The sequence below is a fragment of the Coloeus monedula genome, assembly GCF_965178545.1.
Source record: "Coloeus monedula genome assembly, chromosome: 5".
In the NCBI taxonomy this organism is placed as follows: Eukaryota; Metazoa; Chordata; class Aves; order Passeriformes; family Corvidae; genus Coloeus; species Coloeus monedula.
This window is the reverse complement of record NC_138785.1, coordinates 47649665-47668003: the sequence shown is the minus strand read 5'-3', so window position 1 is coordinate 47668003 and position 18339 is coordinate 47649665. Positions and strand designations below refer to the sequence as shown.

At 44.3% G+C, this 18339-nt stretch overlaps 1 protein-coding gene across 1 annotated transcript in view; it reads left to right on the top strand.

Moving 5' to 3' along the window:
• Positions 1 to 1204: 1204 nt before the first annotated feature.
• Positions 1205 to 18339, top strand: part of KIT (KIT proto-oncogene, receptor tyrosine kinase) — a gene marked incomplete at both ends in the record, with an annotated part of 53642 nt that continues 36507 nt past the window's right edge. The window contains one exon of the mRNA XM_082281989.1: positions 1205 to 1274. Coding sequence (XP_082138115.1) covers positions 1205 to 1274 — 70 coding nt within the window. The remainder of the gene's footprint in view (positions 1275 to 18339) is intronic.

Genomic DNA, 18339 nt, shown 5'->3' with positions numbered 1-18339 from the left:
TGTTGTTACGGGTTTTCTGACAGTCTGTGTGTCCTTCGCCCACCTGCCTGTTCAGGTGCTGCCTATGGATACCTTGGGCAGGGCATGGCTGGTGAATGCATGCACGACTCCTTTGCCTGGGTCACCCGTATACCTTTCTTTCGCCTCAGCAGTGTGTGACACTGCCTGCCAAAGCAGTGTTAAAGGTAGACATTTGTGTAGTTTGTGTTATTTCTGCCTGAAGAGCAGCTCCACTCCAGTTCTGCTGCTACAGAAGCGAGTGCTCCCAGATCCTCGTCAGTCGTCTCATCAGTGCTTAAAAAACTCTCTCTGTGGGATTCCACAGCCCCTTCTCCGCAATGCATTTGTAGTCTAAATCCTCCTTGCTCTTCGCAAGTGCCTTCCTTACATTTAAGTGACTTCTTTACTTTTTTCTTTTTTTTTTTTCCTCTGAGAATCAAATGGATTACTTTTTATCTTGCCCTTGAGGGACATGAAAAACAATCGCTCACAATCCTTTTCTTAAGGACCCTTTTCCACGTTTAAGCTCCCTGTCAGTTTTCTATTTTCCAGGCACTTCTTTCAAGTCTTCGCTTTGTGTCACTGCATATACTTTTAAGTCTCACTCGAGGTGCTCTGGCCCTTAATAGGTGGTGACCCACAGCGGGCTCTCAGCGGTGCGAGCCAGGGCGGAGGCGATCCCCTTGGTGCCTCTAGAAACTGCTATGACACCTCCAGGAGCGATCAGTGAGGACTTCAAAGCTAGGCAAATGGCTTTGTACCTGCCCTTTAAGGGATGCTTTCTCCGTTTCCAGCTCCCGTACCCAGCCCGGCCGCTCCCCCCACCTTTCTCCGGTCCACGTTCCACTTGGGCTTACGCAGCCCCACGGCCCCGATCCCTCGGGTGCTCGGCATGCTAGAATGCTGCCCGTGAGGAGAGCAGCTCTCCCCGAAGACAGCACTGCGCACACATTCGCCCACTGGGCTCTGCCCTTCTTTCTTAACTCATTTTGTTTAAGGGCTTCACGGTGGGCCCAAACGAGGCACCCCGGAGCGCGGCCCTTCCCCGGGGGGCGGGGGAGCTCCTCACCTGCGCCCATCCCCGCGGCGCCGGGGCGGGGGCGCGGCGCGGCGCGGGGCGGGGCGGGGCCGGCTCTACTCCGCTCCCTCCCGCGGGGGCTCGGGCATCTCCGCGCCGGGCGCTGCGAGCGGCAGCCGCGCCGGGATGGAGGGCGCGATCCTCGCCCGGGAGCTGGCACGCACCGTGCTGCTGCTGCTGAGCCTCTTCCCCGCAGGTGGGAGCCGCGGGCGCGGGCGGGCGTGGAGCCCCGCGGGGCCGGGATCGGCACGGGCGGCGGCGGGGAAAACTTCGGCGCTGGCGGCCCCTTCCCACGGGGCAGCGCCGCGCCGGGGGTCGGGCTGTAGCCCGCGGTGTGCCTGACATCGCCCCGCGCTGCCCTTGTGGGACGCCCCGCCGGGGAAAATAAAGTCCTTTGTCTGCCGTGCGCGGGTATCCGGGGCTGGGAGAGGGGCCGGCAGCGAACCCCTCCACCCTCCTCCATCTCCCCGGCCGGGCTGTTTTGACAATAAACTATCTGGGGATCAGTACAAAATGTCCCCGCGCTTAAGTGCTCGTTGAACAATGGGCAGGAACGAGCGGCCGCCGCCAGGTGTCCAGCGTTGTGCAGCGGGGTGCAGCCTCCCCGGGGGAGCCAGGTGGGCTCGGTGCCTTCTGCGCCCGCCGGCGGGCCGGTGCCCCGGGTGCGGGGATCGCCGCGGGACAGGGCATCACGGCTGGTCTGCTCCGGCACTGACGGTCCTTCGCGGTGAAGAGGAGGGCGATGGGTGCCTTTCAGGCCTTCGGGTGGTCAGCTGGTGCTAAAACTTTGGTGTGTCGTAGGCTCCCTTCCACTCCTTTCTAAAAAGGGGGTCTACTTGCCTGACCTCACAGCCCTGGAGCACAGGTCTAATGGTTTTAAATACTGCATCTGGCTGCAGCTCTGGGCAGTTTGGCACATGGCTTTCAGAGCCGCCGTGCATCTCCTTGCATCGTTTGTAGGCTTAGGAGGCTTTTTGCGGTGCCCAGGGGAAGGTGCTGTAAGGAGGTCGCTGCTAGACCTGGGGAGGAATTTGGCCCTGGGCACTGAAGTCTGAAAGGAGATAATGTGAAAGGTTCTTCTGCTGCTTAGCTAGGAACGAGCTGAGTATCCAGGGAAGCGGTGCACAGCGATAGGTGTTAAACGTCTGCTGCCACCACCAGAGAGAAGCCTTGCAGAGCACCCTCCGTGACAGACGGGGAGGGTTCCGCCATCCTCTGCCCATGGGAGCAAATAGCACTAAAACACCAGGAATTAACAGTAGTGACAATTTACACTTCTTCATTGCAGAGCACTTCACTTCATCATGTCTTAGTGGCTTTGTTTAGGTAACTTTTTGTGTTTGCTGCCTTTTGTTTATTGGTAATCTGAGTAAGTGTGGTATCTGGCAATTTGGACTTTTCTATTTAGAAGTACCCACACAGGGCTGCAAAATGCTGTGGCCACGGGAGTGGGAAAGTCTCCTACCAATAAGTTATTCCTAGAAAGACATTTTTTAAATGTTGAAATTATTAATACCTGCCAACTTTCTTTAATTCATGTATTTCTTGCCTGCACTTTAAGGTTATCCTTCGTCATATAGTTAGACTGTCCTTAAGGAAAGCTTGGGAAACAGGTCATACTGGCAACATCTCCTGTAAGACAGAGCTGCAGTTTCCAGACTACTGGAGAAGCAAGGAGGGAAACTTTCTTATGATCCTTCCTCTCGTTCTGGGTTTACACACTTGTGGGAGACTTCAGGGACACATCAGACAAAAACTTGTTGAACAAAAACACACCATGTTGTAAGAAATAACTTGCTGCTGCAAAAGACAGCTGTCCTTGGGGGTATGTATGTGCATCATCTGTGTATCATGCAGATGTAGGAGTAGTCTGGCCTAGTTTTGTGGTGCTGGAGGAGGTATCAGAGTGATGGTTTGTGTCCTGGCAGTGGCATAGGAACATCAGAAGTGACAGGCAGGACAGAGCTGACGTGCTGTTCTGGATTGCTGCAGAGCTACTGTGACCCTGTGCTACTTTTGGTTTTGCCTCAGTGTAGACACTTGGCTGGGATGATCTCCCACAGTACCTGTTGAGACCTATCCTGTTTATCAGTATACAGATTTATAATAAGTATCTTGCTTTGGCTGTTGGTCAAGAGCTTCTTCCTTTGGTTGCAAACTGGGAAGGAGGATGTAGAAAACAGCTTAACATAGCTTCTCAAAGGGTAAACCATTCATCTCTTCTGTCCATAGTCCGTTCCTACTTTTTCTTTTTCTTGCATCCTAACATACTTCCACACTTCCTTCCATTTGGGGCTTGCCTAGTCCTCATTTTGATGCAATATTCTGGAATGAGCTTTTCTCTCTGCTTCTCCTGTCCTCCCTCAAGGCTCTCTTTGTCCCCCACCATCCAGTACTCTGCCTGAGTCTCTTGCATTTCCATCTTGTGGTCATGGAAGACTGGACATGGTTCCTTTCAGCATCTATCAGTGCAACTTTTTTTTTTTTTCCAATCAGCTGCAGAGTAATAGGAGACTCTTCCTGTGCCCAGAGGGAAGAATGTCTGTTTTCATGATGCTCCCTGCTACCTGTCAGCCATGAAAGAAGGAAGCTTGAAGGAGGAAGATTGAATTTGACGAGGATTCTGATTGCTGTCAGTCACTGGCTTGACCGCCCTCAAACCATCTGAGTATCCTTCCCTCCCCACTCCCGTTTCCATTTCTGTTCTCTCCTTCTCCTTTTCCTCCCTCCCCTGTGGCAGTGCAGAGTCTCCTGTGCAGAAATGTGGCCTAAGGCCACTGTCAGGAGCAGAATGGAAATGTCAAAGATTGCTCAATATTCAGCTCTTTTTCCTTGCATTACCGCTGGGAACCCTCTCCCAGCAAGTGCGTAAGTGATTTTTGTTCAGGCTTTATAATAAAGAATGTGACAAATTTGGCAAGAAGTGAGACTCCCATTTGCATCCTGTTTAAATACCATTCATAGAGACTGAAGGCATTTCCATGTGCTTATTTTGCCAGAGAGAGCCTCTTGTCAACAGATGACTGCAGCTGTAGTACTGTTGGGTTGTATTGGCTCTCTGTGGGTTTTCCATCTTGTTTCAGCTCTCCCAGTGATTGTCCAAACAGTAACACTTCTTTGCAGGTGCCTGAATTAAGCAAAGGATCCTGAGTCACCTCCAGAAGGGACATGCTGCACCAGGACACAGGTGGAATTGGAAGGGATATGTCTTTAGCACATGTAAACATGAGCTAGGACAGGTCTTGGGAGGAACATCTGAGTCATATTCCAGTCAGTAAGAGGTTCTCCTAGTGAAGCGTGTCCTTTTCGCTCTCTGGTCTGTTCTGAGAGACTAATGGTGTCCTATAGTCTTTGGATTTCTGTCTGAACTGTAATTTGTTGTTACTGCAAGCTATTAGAAAGATTTTTAAGGCATATCTGGAGCTGTCAAAGTGAATACCAAATATTAGGCATTTGTAGTTTGAAGGAAAGCTGCTTCCTGGTCTGAACAGTAAACAGTCTGATGGAATCTGAAGGTAAGGAACAAAATCTGGATGAAACAAGAACCACACAGCATCAAAGAGTTTCAACAACATATATGTTTATCTACAATACACAATGACTGATATAATCTCCTATCAGTCTTGTAGAAGAGAGGCAGTAATTGCTCAAGGTTAAGCGACTTTTCAGCTTTATTTCTCTGTCCACAAAGATGAATGCCATTGCAGAGATCAAGTGCTACACATTGTCTTGCTCTATGGATGGTGACACATGATTTTACAGATGTTGTTTTCTTTTTCATCTAGTACAAACATCTTCCAGGATTTTGACTCATTTCCTTAAGTCTCTTTCAGCTGTTCAGAGAATGGCTAGAGGAAATGAGGTCTGATATCCTAATGCATTGCATTTACTGTAAGTACCCTCTCACTTTAAGTACAAAGCTTTACCTTTTTAAAATTTCTGAATGTCTTTCTGACTGCTCCTGTGCACAAGAAACAACTTGCAGATGTTTCTGTCCCTTAGAAACTCAGCTCCCCTGGTTGAGACTTTTCAGCTGTAAAAGGGCTCAAGGTGTTCATTGTAACCTTAGGCAGGAGAAAAGAGCTGATGCTAAGGCATCTAATGAAAGTGTGTTACATCTTTTGGTCATTTATTAAAAAAGTCTGAAGAGAATGCACATAGACATTATGAGACTTTGACATAAAAGGAAATTTTAAAATTACTAATATTCTTCTATATTATGGTATTCTGTAGTATTGTGCTTGGCTTTTTCAGTGGCTTTTAGGAAACTAGAAGGTTTTTTCCCAATAGGACCCTGTTTGACAATGAATCCTGCAAACAGTCATAAATGAACGTAATTTTACGCGTGTGAGCAGTCTCCTTGGCTGGCTGCCAAACCTAATGACAACTGAAGTGTATTGTTTGTCCACTGGCCAAGATTGCTGCCGTTAGTGATAAAAGCATAAGGAGAGTGTAAACATCTGTGTTTGAGGGGAGAACGTGACTCCTATTTTCTAGGGGATACCAATTAGAAAGCACAGTAAATGTTATTCTCTCAGTGGATTTACTCTTGGGGATTATATTGATTTATTCTGAAAACACAGGTTTTCAGATTTAATGGACTTCTAATGATATTTTTCATGTTGCAAAAGATTTTTTAACAGCACATAAGGCTCTTGACTTTTAACAGCAAACAGGCATGTAAATAACAGAAAAGTTTCTAATGTTGCTACCATGCTATGCGACTTCTGGGCTGCTCCATAGTGATCATTCCTGGAAATTGAACTAAAATGAAGCCTCACTGGGTAACATTATGAGCTACAGGGTTTTTTTTGTTACTGGGGGGGGGGGCTGACTGCATTAAATGTGTGTAGTTTTAAATGTCATCTTGACAGTTGAATCTGTAATCATGTAACACAATCATTAAATATCTGATGTGGCGAAGAATTCTCTGGTCAACTAGACACTGACAGTTGTAAATCTAAGTGATAAAGAGGATGCATGGGCTGATTTAAGTTAAGAAGAGATGAAAACTGTGGCAGGCAAATGTGAAAATCAGAGAGATGCATTTCTTACAGGTTCTTTGCAAGCATGGCAAATGCCAGGTTAGTCCTACATCTCCTCTCTTCTCCTATCAGTCATGTTAAACTAAGCAGTGCTCCTCTACTCATGCTGGGTGGCCATGCTCCTCATGAGGGACCAGAGGGCTGGAGCACATCTCCTGTGAAGACAGGCTGAGAGAGCTGGGGTTATTCAGCCTGGAGAAGAGAAGGCTGGAGTGGGTTTGTTTTACAGAAAGGCATTGTGCAAAAGCCACACAGAAAAAAGAAGTCAAGCTTGTTGGTTATAACTTGTCATTCAGAGCCTGCATGTTTTGAAGGGGTGGAAAATCCCAGTGAGCTGTGTAATAGAAATGTTTGGGGTGTTCGCATACCTAAGGCGTTCAGAACTAACTAGATTCCTGCTGACGGGTATCATGAGATTTAAAACTTGCACATGGCTCTCTTACTTAATCTGGTTTTTGTTTGGGAGTTAATGTCTGCACTGATGTCACATGTTGAAGGTTTTGCCTGCAGCCCTCAGGACTGGAAACTTCATTCTTGCTGATGAAATCTGAGTTTGTCATGCATTCATCTTCCTGCAGCTGGTTTTCTAAGAGACATGGCAAGTCTTAGGAAGCTCCCATAGAACTCTATGAGTAAGGCTGGAGGATACCTGCAGAGATCTGGTCTGTCCCCAGCTCTTCCTTGTAGTCAGATGGAGCAAATCTCCCCACACAGACTTTTGTTCTAACCTGCTCTAAGGCAGATTTGTGCTGCAGAGTCTACCACCTGTTTTTTCTTGTAAATAGTTATTAAAGGGTAAAAGCTTCTCCTGATACCTAATCTCCCTTGCTGGTTGCTTAATTCCATCCTTTTATTCTCCTGGTCTTTTAGATATAATTAACTGCTCATCACCATCCTTTCTATAATAATACTGTAGGCATTGACAATATAAACACTTTGGCTTCTCTTTTCTATGATAAACCTTTTCCAACATTTTCTTTTGGAGTATCATTTGTAACTCCTCCCCCTCCTGCTCTTCTCAGCCCTCTCAGACTTGTTTGCATTTCCTCCAGATATGATGTGTAAAATTGACATCTGACTGCAGATGAGAAATGCAGTGTTTCCAGGTTCAATAGTTACCTCCCCCTGTACTATGTGCTTCAATTTGATACAAAGCGTTGTAAATCTGATTTTAATCATGATTTGCATCAGCCAACAGTGAGCCTCATTTTAACTGTTTTGCATTTGTACTTAATCATTTTGCAAAGAAAGGTTTAACCTCCTTTATTACCACTGAGAGTTTTAATTAAATATAGCCTTTGCAGTTAATGTTATACTTACTTTGATTAATCACTGTGCCTGTATTTAAGCAATTATGTAGCTTGTTATATATACACTGGTCTTGATTCTTCATGTGTATGTTTTAGTATGAAAATAGAAAATACTGACATTTATTGTATTAGATAATTGATTTTTACCGATGATTTGCATCGATTACAATGAAGAAAACAAGAATTCTGAAATGTTCTTCCGTTAGATAAAGAAATAGCACCACATAGAAGCCAGCCAATTCAGAAGAAAAAACTCATTGAGAAATGTTTTGAAATAAAGAATTAATGCCTGAAAGGCCTATCTGTAGTCAAAACTGGTGGTTTCTAATCACTATGCTACAAAAATTTTGAACTAGTCCACGTCATGTTCTCCTTATTCTTTGAATAGCAATGGAGAGAAACACTAATGGTTTTTTTCAGCTCCAGATCAGTAGCTCCTCTTTGAATGTACTAGTTGCTTAATTGAGTTGTACTGAATGAACTGAAATAAAGAAAATATTTTCTGTGCACATGCTAGGAAACTCCAGATGCCAAAGGCTGGTTTGTTGCTGCAGCACAACCTGCCTAAAGGTGCTCAGGGACTGACTTTGATGAATCCAGTAGTTAGATTATCTTTAAAATGTTGACAGCAAATGTACAGCTTGAATAAATTTTTGCTTTTATTTTTTTAATAATTAGAGGGGCTGTAAGTTTAAATTTATGTTGTTGTATTTTCAAAATCACTGTTGAGTATATTTACCTTTTAAAAGGAAAATTTGCATTACAAAAATGCTGTGGTTTTACTTTTCATGTAATATTAAATTAAATATGCAGCTTAATAGGGTATTTTTACCTGAAATGGTTCTGTTTGTATGCCTTGTATACAATTCTGTGCTAGGACCTGATACTGAGGCGTTCATTTTCTGCTGCTCAGTGGCTGGCTGATTCTCTTCTTCACTTTTGGTGCTTCTTTGTTTGCTACTGTCTCTGTCGTGGAAGTGCTTTCTATGCCTGGATGAGCATAACTTTTTAACTTTGAAAAGAAATTTTATTATCTTCCACAAAATAAAAGCTTCCTCCCAGTAGTGTTCACTTTAACACAAGCTGTTAAGGTTTCCTATTCCATAGCATGTCTGACTTCCAGGTATTATACATAAAACTGCTGACTTTGCAGTAGTATTAATGTTATCATACCTAGGTTTTGAGGTATGTAGCACAATAAAAGAGGTCAAATGGAAGGAGCAGAAGTAAGCCCTGTGGTCTCCTCCTATAAGCTAGATATATTCAGAGGAGATCCTGAAATGGGACTCCCTGTTTAAGCAGGCACTCAGGCTGCACTCACATTAAGTAGTCTTATAATTTGTTTATTTATGTGTATCTCTCCTGGAGCAGGAAGGAGGACTACTTTTCAGTAAGCAGCTACCTCTGTATATGCAATTTGTGATAAGGCTTATAAGTAAACTAGAAAATAAAGTACAATTTAAAAGCAAAAACTACACGTTGGACTTCGGCTGATATTAGAGATGAAGTTCAACAGCTGAGTTACTTACCTCGTTGCCAGAAGACTGAGGAAATGAAACCAAATTGTCAGAAATATATCCCAGTCTCTGTATTCAAAGCACTTCTATTTGAGACAACATTAGTGACAGATGTTGCTGGGTGTTAGTGTGATTATCTGAGGTGAAATTTTTCACCTGAGGGTGTTCTGAAAAATGTGCCAATGACTCCTCCAGAAGCTGTCCTAGTCATAGCTTGAGAAGGCATATGCAAAGATACTTCTGTAATATGCTGGGTACCTCACTAAAAAACTACTTACTAGATTTGGTGTTGTCTGTAAAACAACCCTTTTACAAGAATTTTTTACCAACATCTTAATAGAAAAGTTTTAAGTGTAATTTAGACAAGGGAAATCTAACTTCTTGCACAGTTACCAAAAATCTGTGAATAGATACACGTAATTTATACGGGCAAATACAGAAATACCCTAAAACCTGCTTCTTGCATGGATCCTGTGCCATGTGCCTGCATGACATGATGCAATGACTTTTATTTTGGTAACACAACAGTATAAATACCCTGTCTTATTACTAAACCCAGAATTTTTCTCATTAATCTATCAGTTCTTTCAGTGAAGGAAAAGAGAATACAAAGTATTATGTACATAAAAGACAACTGTGTCTTTTCTGCAAAATTTGGTGAACATGTTAATCTGAAGGTCTTGTTTATTGCTCTAATCTTCTAGGAAAACGTACTGAACTAAATATCTAGAGAAAGTAAAAAGCAGTGTTCCTCTTTGTGGTATTTAATGTGGTCCATCATACAAGCAGTGATAACATAATTATGCAATTATTGGTATATTTTCCCCTCTGGAGGCCTTATGTAGATGATTACCAGTGCACCTTTTAATGAAATTGCTACTATTTGATAAAATTACTGCCAAGACTTGAAATAATTAGAATTCGCATTGCCAAAAGTCTTACATCTCCTTCCTCAGTTGAGCCTTTTCCAAATAGGCATTAATTCAGATGGCAAAACGATTCACTGTTCTCCATTTTTCTCATTTCTCTTCATTAAAACTACCTTTTTACTGCATTTCAGAAAGCATGCTTTCAAGCCTGTGTTGCTCATTACAAGGAACATTCGTTCAAAATGGAAGTTGAAAGACACTGCACCTTTTAATGTAAATGTCAGCAAAGAGAAGTGAGAAGAAAGAGTCATTAAAGGAATAGAAGGGGCGCATGACAGCTGAATATGAATACGCTATGCATTAGTGTGCTTTTTGGTTCCTTCTAATCATTCTCCACACTTACCTTATAATTTGTTTATTTATGTGTCTAACAGCTGACAAAACTAACTGTGGGAACAGCTGGTTAATAAGTAATTTTGGAAATTAGAGGAAAGAAGGCAATAATTCAGAGTAAGGATCAGTCTAAATGTATAAATCTCAATACTGACAAGTGTTGTGGCATACAGTTGCTTTTTTTTTTTTTTGCAAATCTACTTGTGTGCGTACATAATGTACATATTTATGTCCTCTGTATTTCTCTTTGAATAAGAATTATCAGGTAGTTGTTGTAAGCACAGACCATTCTAGCTTAAAAAAAACCAAACCTGGCAAATCAGTCATGCATGGGGTTTGGTTTTATTCATTGATACATTGCCTGTAGATTCCTTCCACGGTGGGAAGTTTAGGTAGAAGAGACTGTAGTGCGTCAGTGTAATATAGTGAAATGGATCAATCACCTAGTGCAGGTTGTCACACATACTGCTTCGAGGTAAGTGACTGGGCTACTGTAGTGCACGTGGTACTCCTTCAAAAAACAAACCCCAAAACAACAGAAAAAGCCCCAAAGCCATGACTTCTCAAGAAAAGAGGATTCAGGGAGGTACCGTACTCAGCCTTGGAAAGAAACGTGGTGTTTGATCCTGCTGTAGCCATTTAGTATATGTGCTAGACTAGAATTATATTCAGCTACATGTCTGCCTTTGAAAAATGCCTCTATTTGCACAGTGAGGGATGCCTGTCAGAAAGGGCAAGGTGCTCAGCAGGCAGGAACAATAGCCTGTTTGCATGGCTGGATTTTCCTCACCTCAGCAAGGGAAATAAAGCCAGTGGGGAAGAGGAAGGTGTGTCTATCTCTGGAAGGTGCAGTTGCTTTCCCCAGTCCCTGGCCTTGAGGGAGATTTGCACTTGCATGCATAGGGCAGCTCTCACATGGTTTTGGAGGTCATGTGAGGAATCTGCTCTGCTAAGCCTGGTTCTGAAGTACTGAGTTAGCTACATCACTAATTGGTGTGACAAGACCCCCTGCAGGAGGATCTGCTGGCTTCCGCCCACAAGCCAGCGATTGTCCCAGGTGCTCACGCTTATCCTGCCTGAAGAGCCTGTGAATGTCTCTCTTGGAGAGTGGGATATACAGGGTCTATAGAGCTGGCTGGATTTGTCATCTTGCCACCTGTCTCTGATACTGGCTCTTCCTGATTCATCACATCTTGTTTGGAGGGCTGCATATATAACCTCTGTCCAGGTGTACCTGAGTGTCCCCTCAGTCTCCTGAGCTCTCTTCTCTGCAAGTGGTAAGCACCAAGTGCCTCTTACTTGTTCTGTGAAGTGCCTTGCCAGGGCATGAGGTGTGTCATGAGGCAGGTCCATGTAGGTTCAAATGCAGACTGTGGAGCTGAAAGCTTACTGTGGGGCATCACTGCAAAGGGGGGTGTCTCACAGCCACAGCCTCTGTAGTTCCCCATGCTTTACTGATGATAAAGACAACCTTTGTTCTAACCTCCTGCCACTTCCTCTCTTGAGTTTGCCATGGGTGGGAATCAGCTGGCTGGTTCCACACTTGCTCTTTGTGTGGGAGATCTCCATTTCTCTAATGCTGTTTGCAGATGGAGTCAGCTTGGCTGCGCCTTTGAGTGCTGCGCTGGCGAGCTCCCTCCTCCTGCTCTCTACAGTGCCCTTCCTTTGCCCCCTTCCCTTTCAGGGTGAGGGGGCAAGCAGGGCTGGGTGGGAAGACAGGGGTTGCCCTCATGCAGCTGGGTAAAAGTCAAAGCCCTCATTAATCCTCTCCACTGGTTTTCTGCTTAGTAATATGTAGCTTCTGAGAATCCAAAACTTCAGAGCGAGCCCAAGCTTGTGAGCTCTTAGTATCTGCTTGGAAAACACAGCATTGAGGAGTCTGTTGGTCAGCAGATAGCACTGACCCTGTGAGATGGGTTAGAAACAAACCGGTTAGTTCTGCAGGGAAGCTTTATCAGCCTAGACTTAAGTATGTGTCCAGTGACAGATAATTTTTCAGTCTCTGAAAAGAAGTTGGGGCAGAGGAGACAGTCAGCAAGGATTTGTGTCATTCAGATATGCCAAGAGTCTGTGACACTTGCAGGGACAGTCATGTCTTGGGTATTTTTTGTTCTATGTCTTTGAGGAAGACACTAGCGTGGGTGTTGGTGTGGATAGTTTCTTTTGCTAGCCACCTTTTCCCCCACAGCCTGGCTGAAATGGGATCTGATGTAGCTTTCAGATCAAGTAATTTAAAACTGACATTTGCCATTGCTAAACTTTTCATTTAGCATAAGGGAGAGTGTCTGTTTAGTGAAGTGGAATAAAACAAGTAAGCATATGATAGCATGTCTCCTTTGAAAAATCTGGGAGATTTATACATCAGAATAAATTTAAGTTGTTTCAGTGTGGTTAACATGCAAGTTTGACACTTTATCTTTTTCCTTGGGGCATGAAATGGCAGGACAAAGAAAATGTAATTGAAAGGATCTACATTCATGTCCATCATAGCATATGTCAACTGTCATAGTGGCTTTAACAAATAGGAGACAGAGTTGGAAGGGTGATACTCTTCAATTAGACCTGTGTGTAAATACTCTAGAGAAGATTGAGTAGGCTTCTGGCTAGGACCTCTGCACTTGCGTAAAAGAGATGGTTTTGCTTCTGCTCTTCTTTCAGACCTGCAGGGGACTTGTGTGTCTGAAAACATGTTCATTTTTTCCAGCAGTGCTGGGTATGCTGAAAGAGGATATTACTTCCCTGCAAGCCATGTCTTGCTGATATCCCTGGACCATTGCATCTACAGCAGTGCTACTACTTTAACTGATAAAGCATATCTCTTGTTTCTGCTCTCTTACGTTGTTGTAGATGAAAAACCACGGCGAGTGAGGTCTGTGTGATAGCCCTTGAGTGAAGGCAGTGCCCAGAATGCATAGGCACTGAAAAAAATAGTCTCTCCAATTGTATCCAATCCCCACAATCTTAGACGAAAGTCGTGGACATTGTGTCACTTGAAGTTTAGCTCCTCTGTGCACTTATGATAGAAAAGCGTTAACTGCTTTAGAAATCATGGTCATGGTCAGGTCATAGTCAGGTCATTGTTTTCGTTGTGCAGTGTTTGTACAGCTTACAAGATGATGACTATGAAAGTTATGGACAGCTGCGAGGGGAGAAGGCAGAAGCTCAGAAGAGCCTGCCATGCCCTTTCAATGTGCCCCAGCCCTTGAGGAGGCAGGGTGAGGGATTTGCCCTTGCTGAGCAGCAATGAACCTGTTGCCAGGGCGCTGCCAGTCCCGTGGGCTTGGCAGAGAGGCTGGTACTGGATGTGAGCAGTTTGTGACGGCACTGCAAAGCTGCACTGTGCCTCTGTCCTGGGAGATGTTTGACACAACTTTGAAGTGGAAGGGCATGGGATAAGGCACAGGGTTTTTTGTTTTTATTTTTCTTTGGAAGCAATCTGTTGTGTTACAGAGCTGCCACAAACTTCTTGTTCCTTTTAATGTTTAGATAAGAGTTGAAAGAGGAAGCAGCCACAGAGAGACTAACCTGTTGGCCTAAGGTTGTGCAGGAAATCAGTGGCAGAGCTGGGAATAAAATCCACAGTGCTTGACTCTTCATCTTATTCCATGGCAGTCCCACATCCTTTGTTTGCTTGGCAGCTGGAGATGGTTTCCAGTTGCTTGCAAGCTTGACGTGGACTTGCACCTGATGTGCTTTTCCATGCTACAGCAGTGTTGTTCTGAGGCTGAAAAGCTCCAGCATAAACTGTATTTTTTTTCCCCCAGGATGGTTCACTCCTTAGCCAGAGCTTTTGTTGTTTGCACATCCCTTAATTGTTACAGGAACATTCTGCTGTCCTTAATCATATCCCTGCAATTTGACCTGCATTTCCTATCAGTATTATCTAGAGCTGTTTGAATTTCTAATTCCTCTAGCCTGGTTTTCCAGATGTTCCTTCTGCATGCAGAATTCACAACTGCTGTACTCCTCCTCTTTCCTTCCTCTTCCTTCATTTTAATATATTCATATATTATTTTTCAGTTACACAGCCTTGTTTACAAGTGATCCCAGCATTGTAGTTTTTAACTCAAGTTTGTTATATTACAAGGAGAAGTTAGGGTTGTGGAAGCGAAGCTCTTCAGCTGTAGGACTCAAATTTAGTACATCCAAAATGGATCTTTGGCTGTCCAACTCTGAGCTTAGCAGTTTATTTTAGTTTTTCTAAATTGTGACTTACTAAATATTTGCCATTATCAGTGTGTTTTTGTTAGCATATAGTAACTACACACTGTAGTTGCCCTTGAGGACAACTCTAGAGGGTCATCCAGAATCCCAGTGTGGTACTCTGGCTATGCAGTGTATGGGGAATGTTGAGTGTGTCATGGTGGGATCCACATTCTGTGATCAACAGTGGGATTATCTGCCCCACTTGAGACCACAGGACCCATGTGGGCAGAAGACAGGTTTCCTCTCTTCTCCTTGCCCTGAGTTGTTCCCCTGCTCAGGTGGACCTCACTGAGGTGGGGACACTCAGCTGAATATTAAAGTAGTAGTCCACCTCCTTTTCAAAGGTGTAAAGAGGTGGAGAGAGAATGGAGAAATGCCCAGGTGTGAGGCAGATAACAGATTAAGGATACATACCCATGCCTGGAAAACTTCAGTGGGGACATAGCAGTGTGTTCCTCCATCTCGTTGCTCATTATAGTCCTGCTAGTGACTGGTAAAGCCGTGATCCCACCTGGGCTGAACACAGAGCTCTGGTAGGAGACAGCAAACACTGTATCCCATGGGGTTTGGCACTTGGGAGATCTCTTTTCTCTGGCATATATACTGCCAACACAGTTGATTCCTGAATTAGGAGTCTTGGTGTCATGGCTATGATTACGTGGTTGATGTTACTGGAGTCCCTGAGAGCAACAGGGGCCTGGAAAGAGCCCTATCACTCGGGTGCCATACAAATAGAGCAGTCTCAGATGTGAGTCTGGGAGAAGATGATGAGAGAGCAGATGGACACATGCTGTGGGGATTAGTACACTGGATTACAAGTTGTTAGTTAAACTCTCAGATTTCTGTCACTTAATTATTCCTCTAAAAAGAAGATAGAAAGTCATTCTTATCTTTCTAAACACCATTTTAATTCTCTTTTTAAATACAGCTGATATTTTGGTGCATAATATGAAGCAAATCTAATAGTCATTGTGTTTACAACTGGTTGTCCTTACACTGTCATAGTTTTCTTGAAGAGACATTATTTTCAGAAGGCAAAAGAAGAAAACCCTTTACACTCTGGGAATCCTTTGCACAAGGCATTATTCAGTTTGTAAATTGTTTTGCTGAGAATTCATAGACTGCGTAAAAGGAACCATAGCAAAATCATCTCAAAATATGAGTGATACTTCACCACAAGTGTGCTTATTTCCTCTTCTTTTTTTTTTTTTCTTCTCCAGTTCTGGTACATAACATATTTCTTGTTCATCTGGACAGGTCATGCTCTGCTGTGTTGTTTACTACCTTCAAAAACTTTTCAGTAACTTACTAGATAGTCCTGATAGTAAGTGTTGCAGAAATTTGAGCTCTTAACTTGAATGGATAGGATGAGAGCTAGGGGAAAGAGTATGTAAAAGTAATAAATATTCAATAAAAAGATGAAATTATGTTTTTCTATTCTTTCTGGCAATTATTTTTTGTTGGATACTTTTTTATATGTTGAGTCATGTGAGTTTATGTAGGGGATTGATTAGTGGAACTCATGGAAAATTTCTGGTGGTGCTGGAAAAACAGGTGCTGGTGGACTCGTCTGTTGGGTTTAGCACTGGTAAATCTTCATCCAAGGGAGATGGGGAGAGGACAAAGGCTTCCTCCAAAACCTAGACCACAGACAAAGTAATTAGTCTCTGCAGGTGGTCTGACCATCCTTTGCTTCCTATTCTGTGGTGGATTTGTCAGGAAGAGGAGCAGTTACCTGACCTGGTCTTAATCCAGTATATAGCTTAAGAATGAGTAAAGCCGTGAGATGAGTGAATTAAGTCTGGAGTGTATAACCTCACCCCAACTACTTATCCAGTTGTTTTTCTTGAACGTCTGTTGTTATCTGTGTGGGTAGGGAAATTCAGCCTCTGAATGGAGCTGCAGAGTGTGTTTTTGCATGCAAGTGGTGTTGGGTTTTGAAAAACGTTGCCCCCGGCTCAGGCATGGCCGTTAGTTGTCCAGTCCAGCTGTGCAATGCTGTTCTGTGCTGTGCATCAGAGGGACATGGCAGTGAGTATTTGTAGGACTATTGAGCTGGCCTTCATGAGGGGAAGCGTTTGTTACTGCAGAACCTGTCCGAATTTACACACAACGCAGTGATGTGTATGGTTTGACAGATCCATCCTCACGTAGTAGGTCAATTACGACATTAATCTTTACACTGCTACCTCTAACGGGTCCATTTTCCTCTGCTAACCTGTTGGTTTTGACCTTCAGATCCCCTTGTGCCCTAGGGTTGGGTGCCTAGGTGGGTTTGGGAAGAAGGAGAGGCCCGATGTCTGTCTGCAGGACTTTACAGGCTGGTTTTGTCTGGGCAGTTTGGAGCCTACACTTAGGCTGTGTGTCATTATTGGGCTGTATAAATACCCAGGAGGGAAGTGGAGGGAGCAGTTCAGCAAGCCAGGCTGGCTTGGCATTTCCTCAGGGGCAAGTAAATGAGTTTGTTCTCTGTGTAGCCCTGGACACTTGGAATGAAGCCACCTCTTGCTGCAGCTGAGGCTGCTGCCGAAGGAGGGGGAGCACGGCTTGGGCCAGCGGGCTGGTGTGCTCATCCCTGCTGCCTGCATCGTGCCAGGGCTTGGGAGCTGAGGCCAGGCCACAGCAGCACGTCCCCTCGTGCTGGTGAAGGAGAGCTGCCCTGTGGCATGGTGAGGGCATATGCTGGTATTTGCTCCATGGCAGGGGCTGTGTGACCTGCTCAGGACCGTGCTCCTTGAGACAATGGGCAGTGGGGACCATCCCAGTCCAGCTACATGTGCACCTCCCTGGCGGAGCCCGGGCTGAGACCTTGCTGGCTGCAGGCATGGAGTGATTCCAGTGAAGGTTGTCCACATCTTTTGCTTTCTCAATCTTCCCTGACTTGTCTGTGAAGCTAGTGCCAGAATAGCTATACCACACCACACCACACTTCTGCTGTCTTATGCAGCTCATGTAATTTGTCACTTGAAGTGCCCTGTGGTCTGTGGGAAGCAGCAGAGAAGTCTTCCAAAGACAACCCCGTGAAGGACTTGCATGGTCTTTCAGGAGCCCTTCTCAGAGATCTTTGTCTTCTGTCTTCTCACATGCCAAAAGTTACTGGCTCTGATCTGAGGGGGTTTGAAAATCAGAGGTTTTTTGCCTCAGCCCTGCAGTCAGGCACATCTTTGCCCAGGGCAAAGGATTTTTCCAGCGTTCCTGTCTACTGTGCCATTGCTGACTTGGGACTTGTGCTTCTGCGACCTTGGACTTTCACTCTTCTTGTTTGAGCTACGGTACCACAGCTCAGACATACACCTGCACTTTGAGGTAGCAGATTTGAAATTAATAGGGGTTTTTTTCTGCATTTTTCTGGTGATTTTTATTTTTAGGGTGGTTGTTTGTGCATTCAGTCATGGAAGCATATATGCAGGATTAGTGGACGTCATGTGGAAAATTACTTGGTGACACTGGAAGAATGAGTGCCAGTTGAGTTTAACACTGATAAATTCTAATTCCAAGGAGGGCTCCTTCCAGACTACAAACAAAGTAATTAGTCTCTGCAGGTGGTCTAACCATCCTTTGCTTCCTACTCTGTGGTGGATTTGTCAGGAAGAGGAGCAGTTACCTGACCTGGTCTTAATCCAGTATATAGTTTAAGAATGAGTAAAGCCGTGAGATGAGTGAATTAAGTCTGGAGTGTATAACCTCACCCCAACTACTTATCCAGTTGTTTTTCTTGAATGTCTGTTGTTATCTGTGTGGGTAGGGAAATTCAGCCTCTGAATGGAGCTGCAGAGTGTGTTTTTGCATGCAAGTAGTATTTTCAGTGGCATGACTCTGCTACTCCACATGGATTTTGTACAGTCTTGTACCATTCTGTGACATGAGCTAACAGCACAGTCATTGTAAGCTAAGGATCACTCGTAGGACTGAAGAGCTACT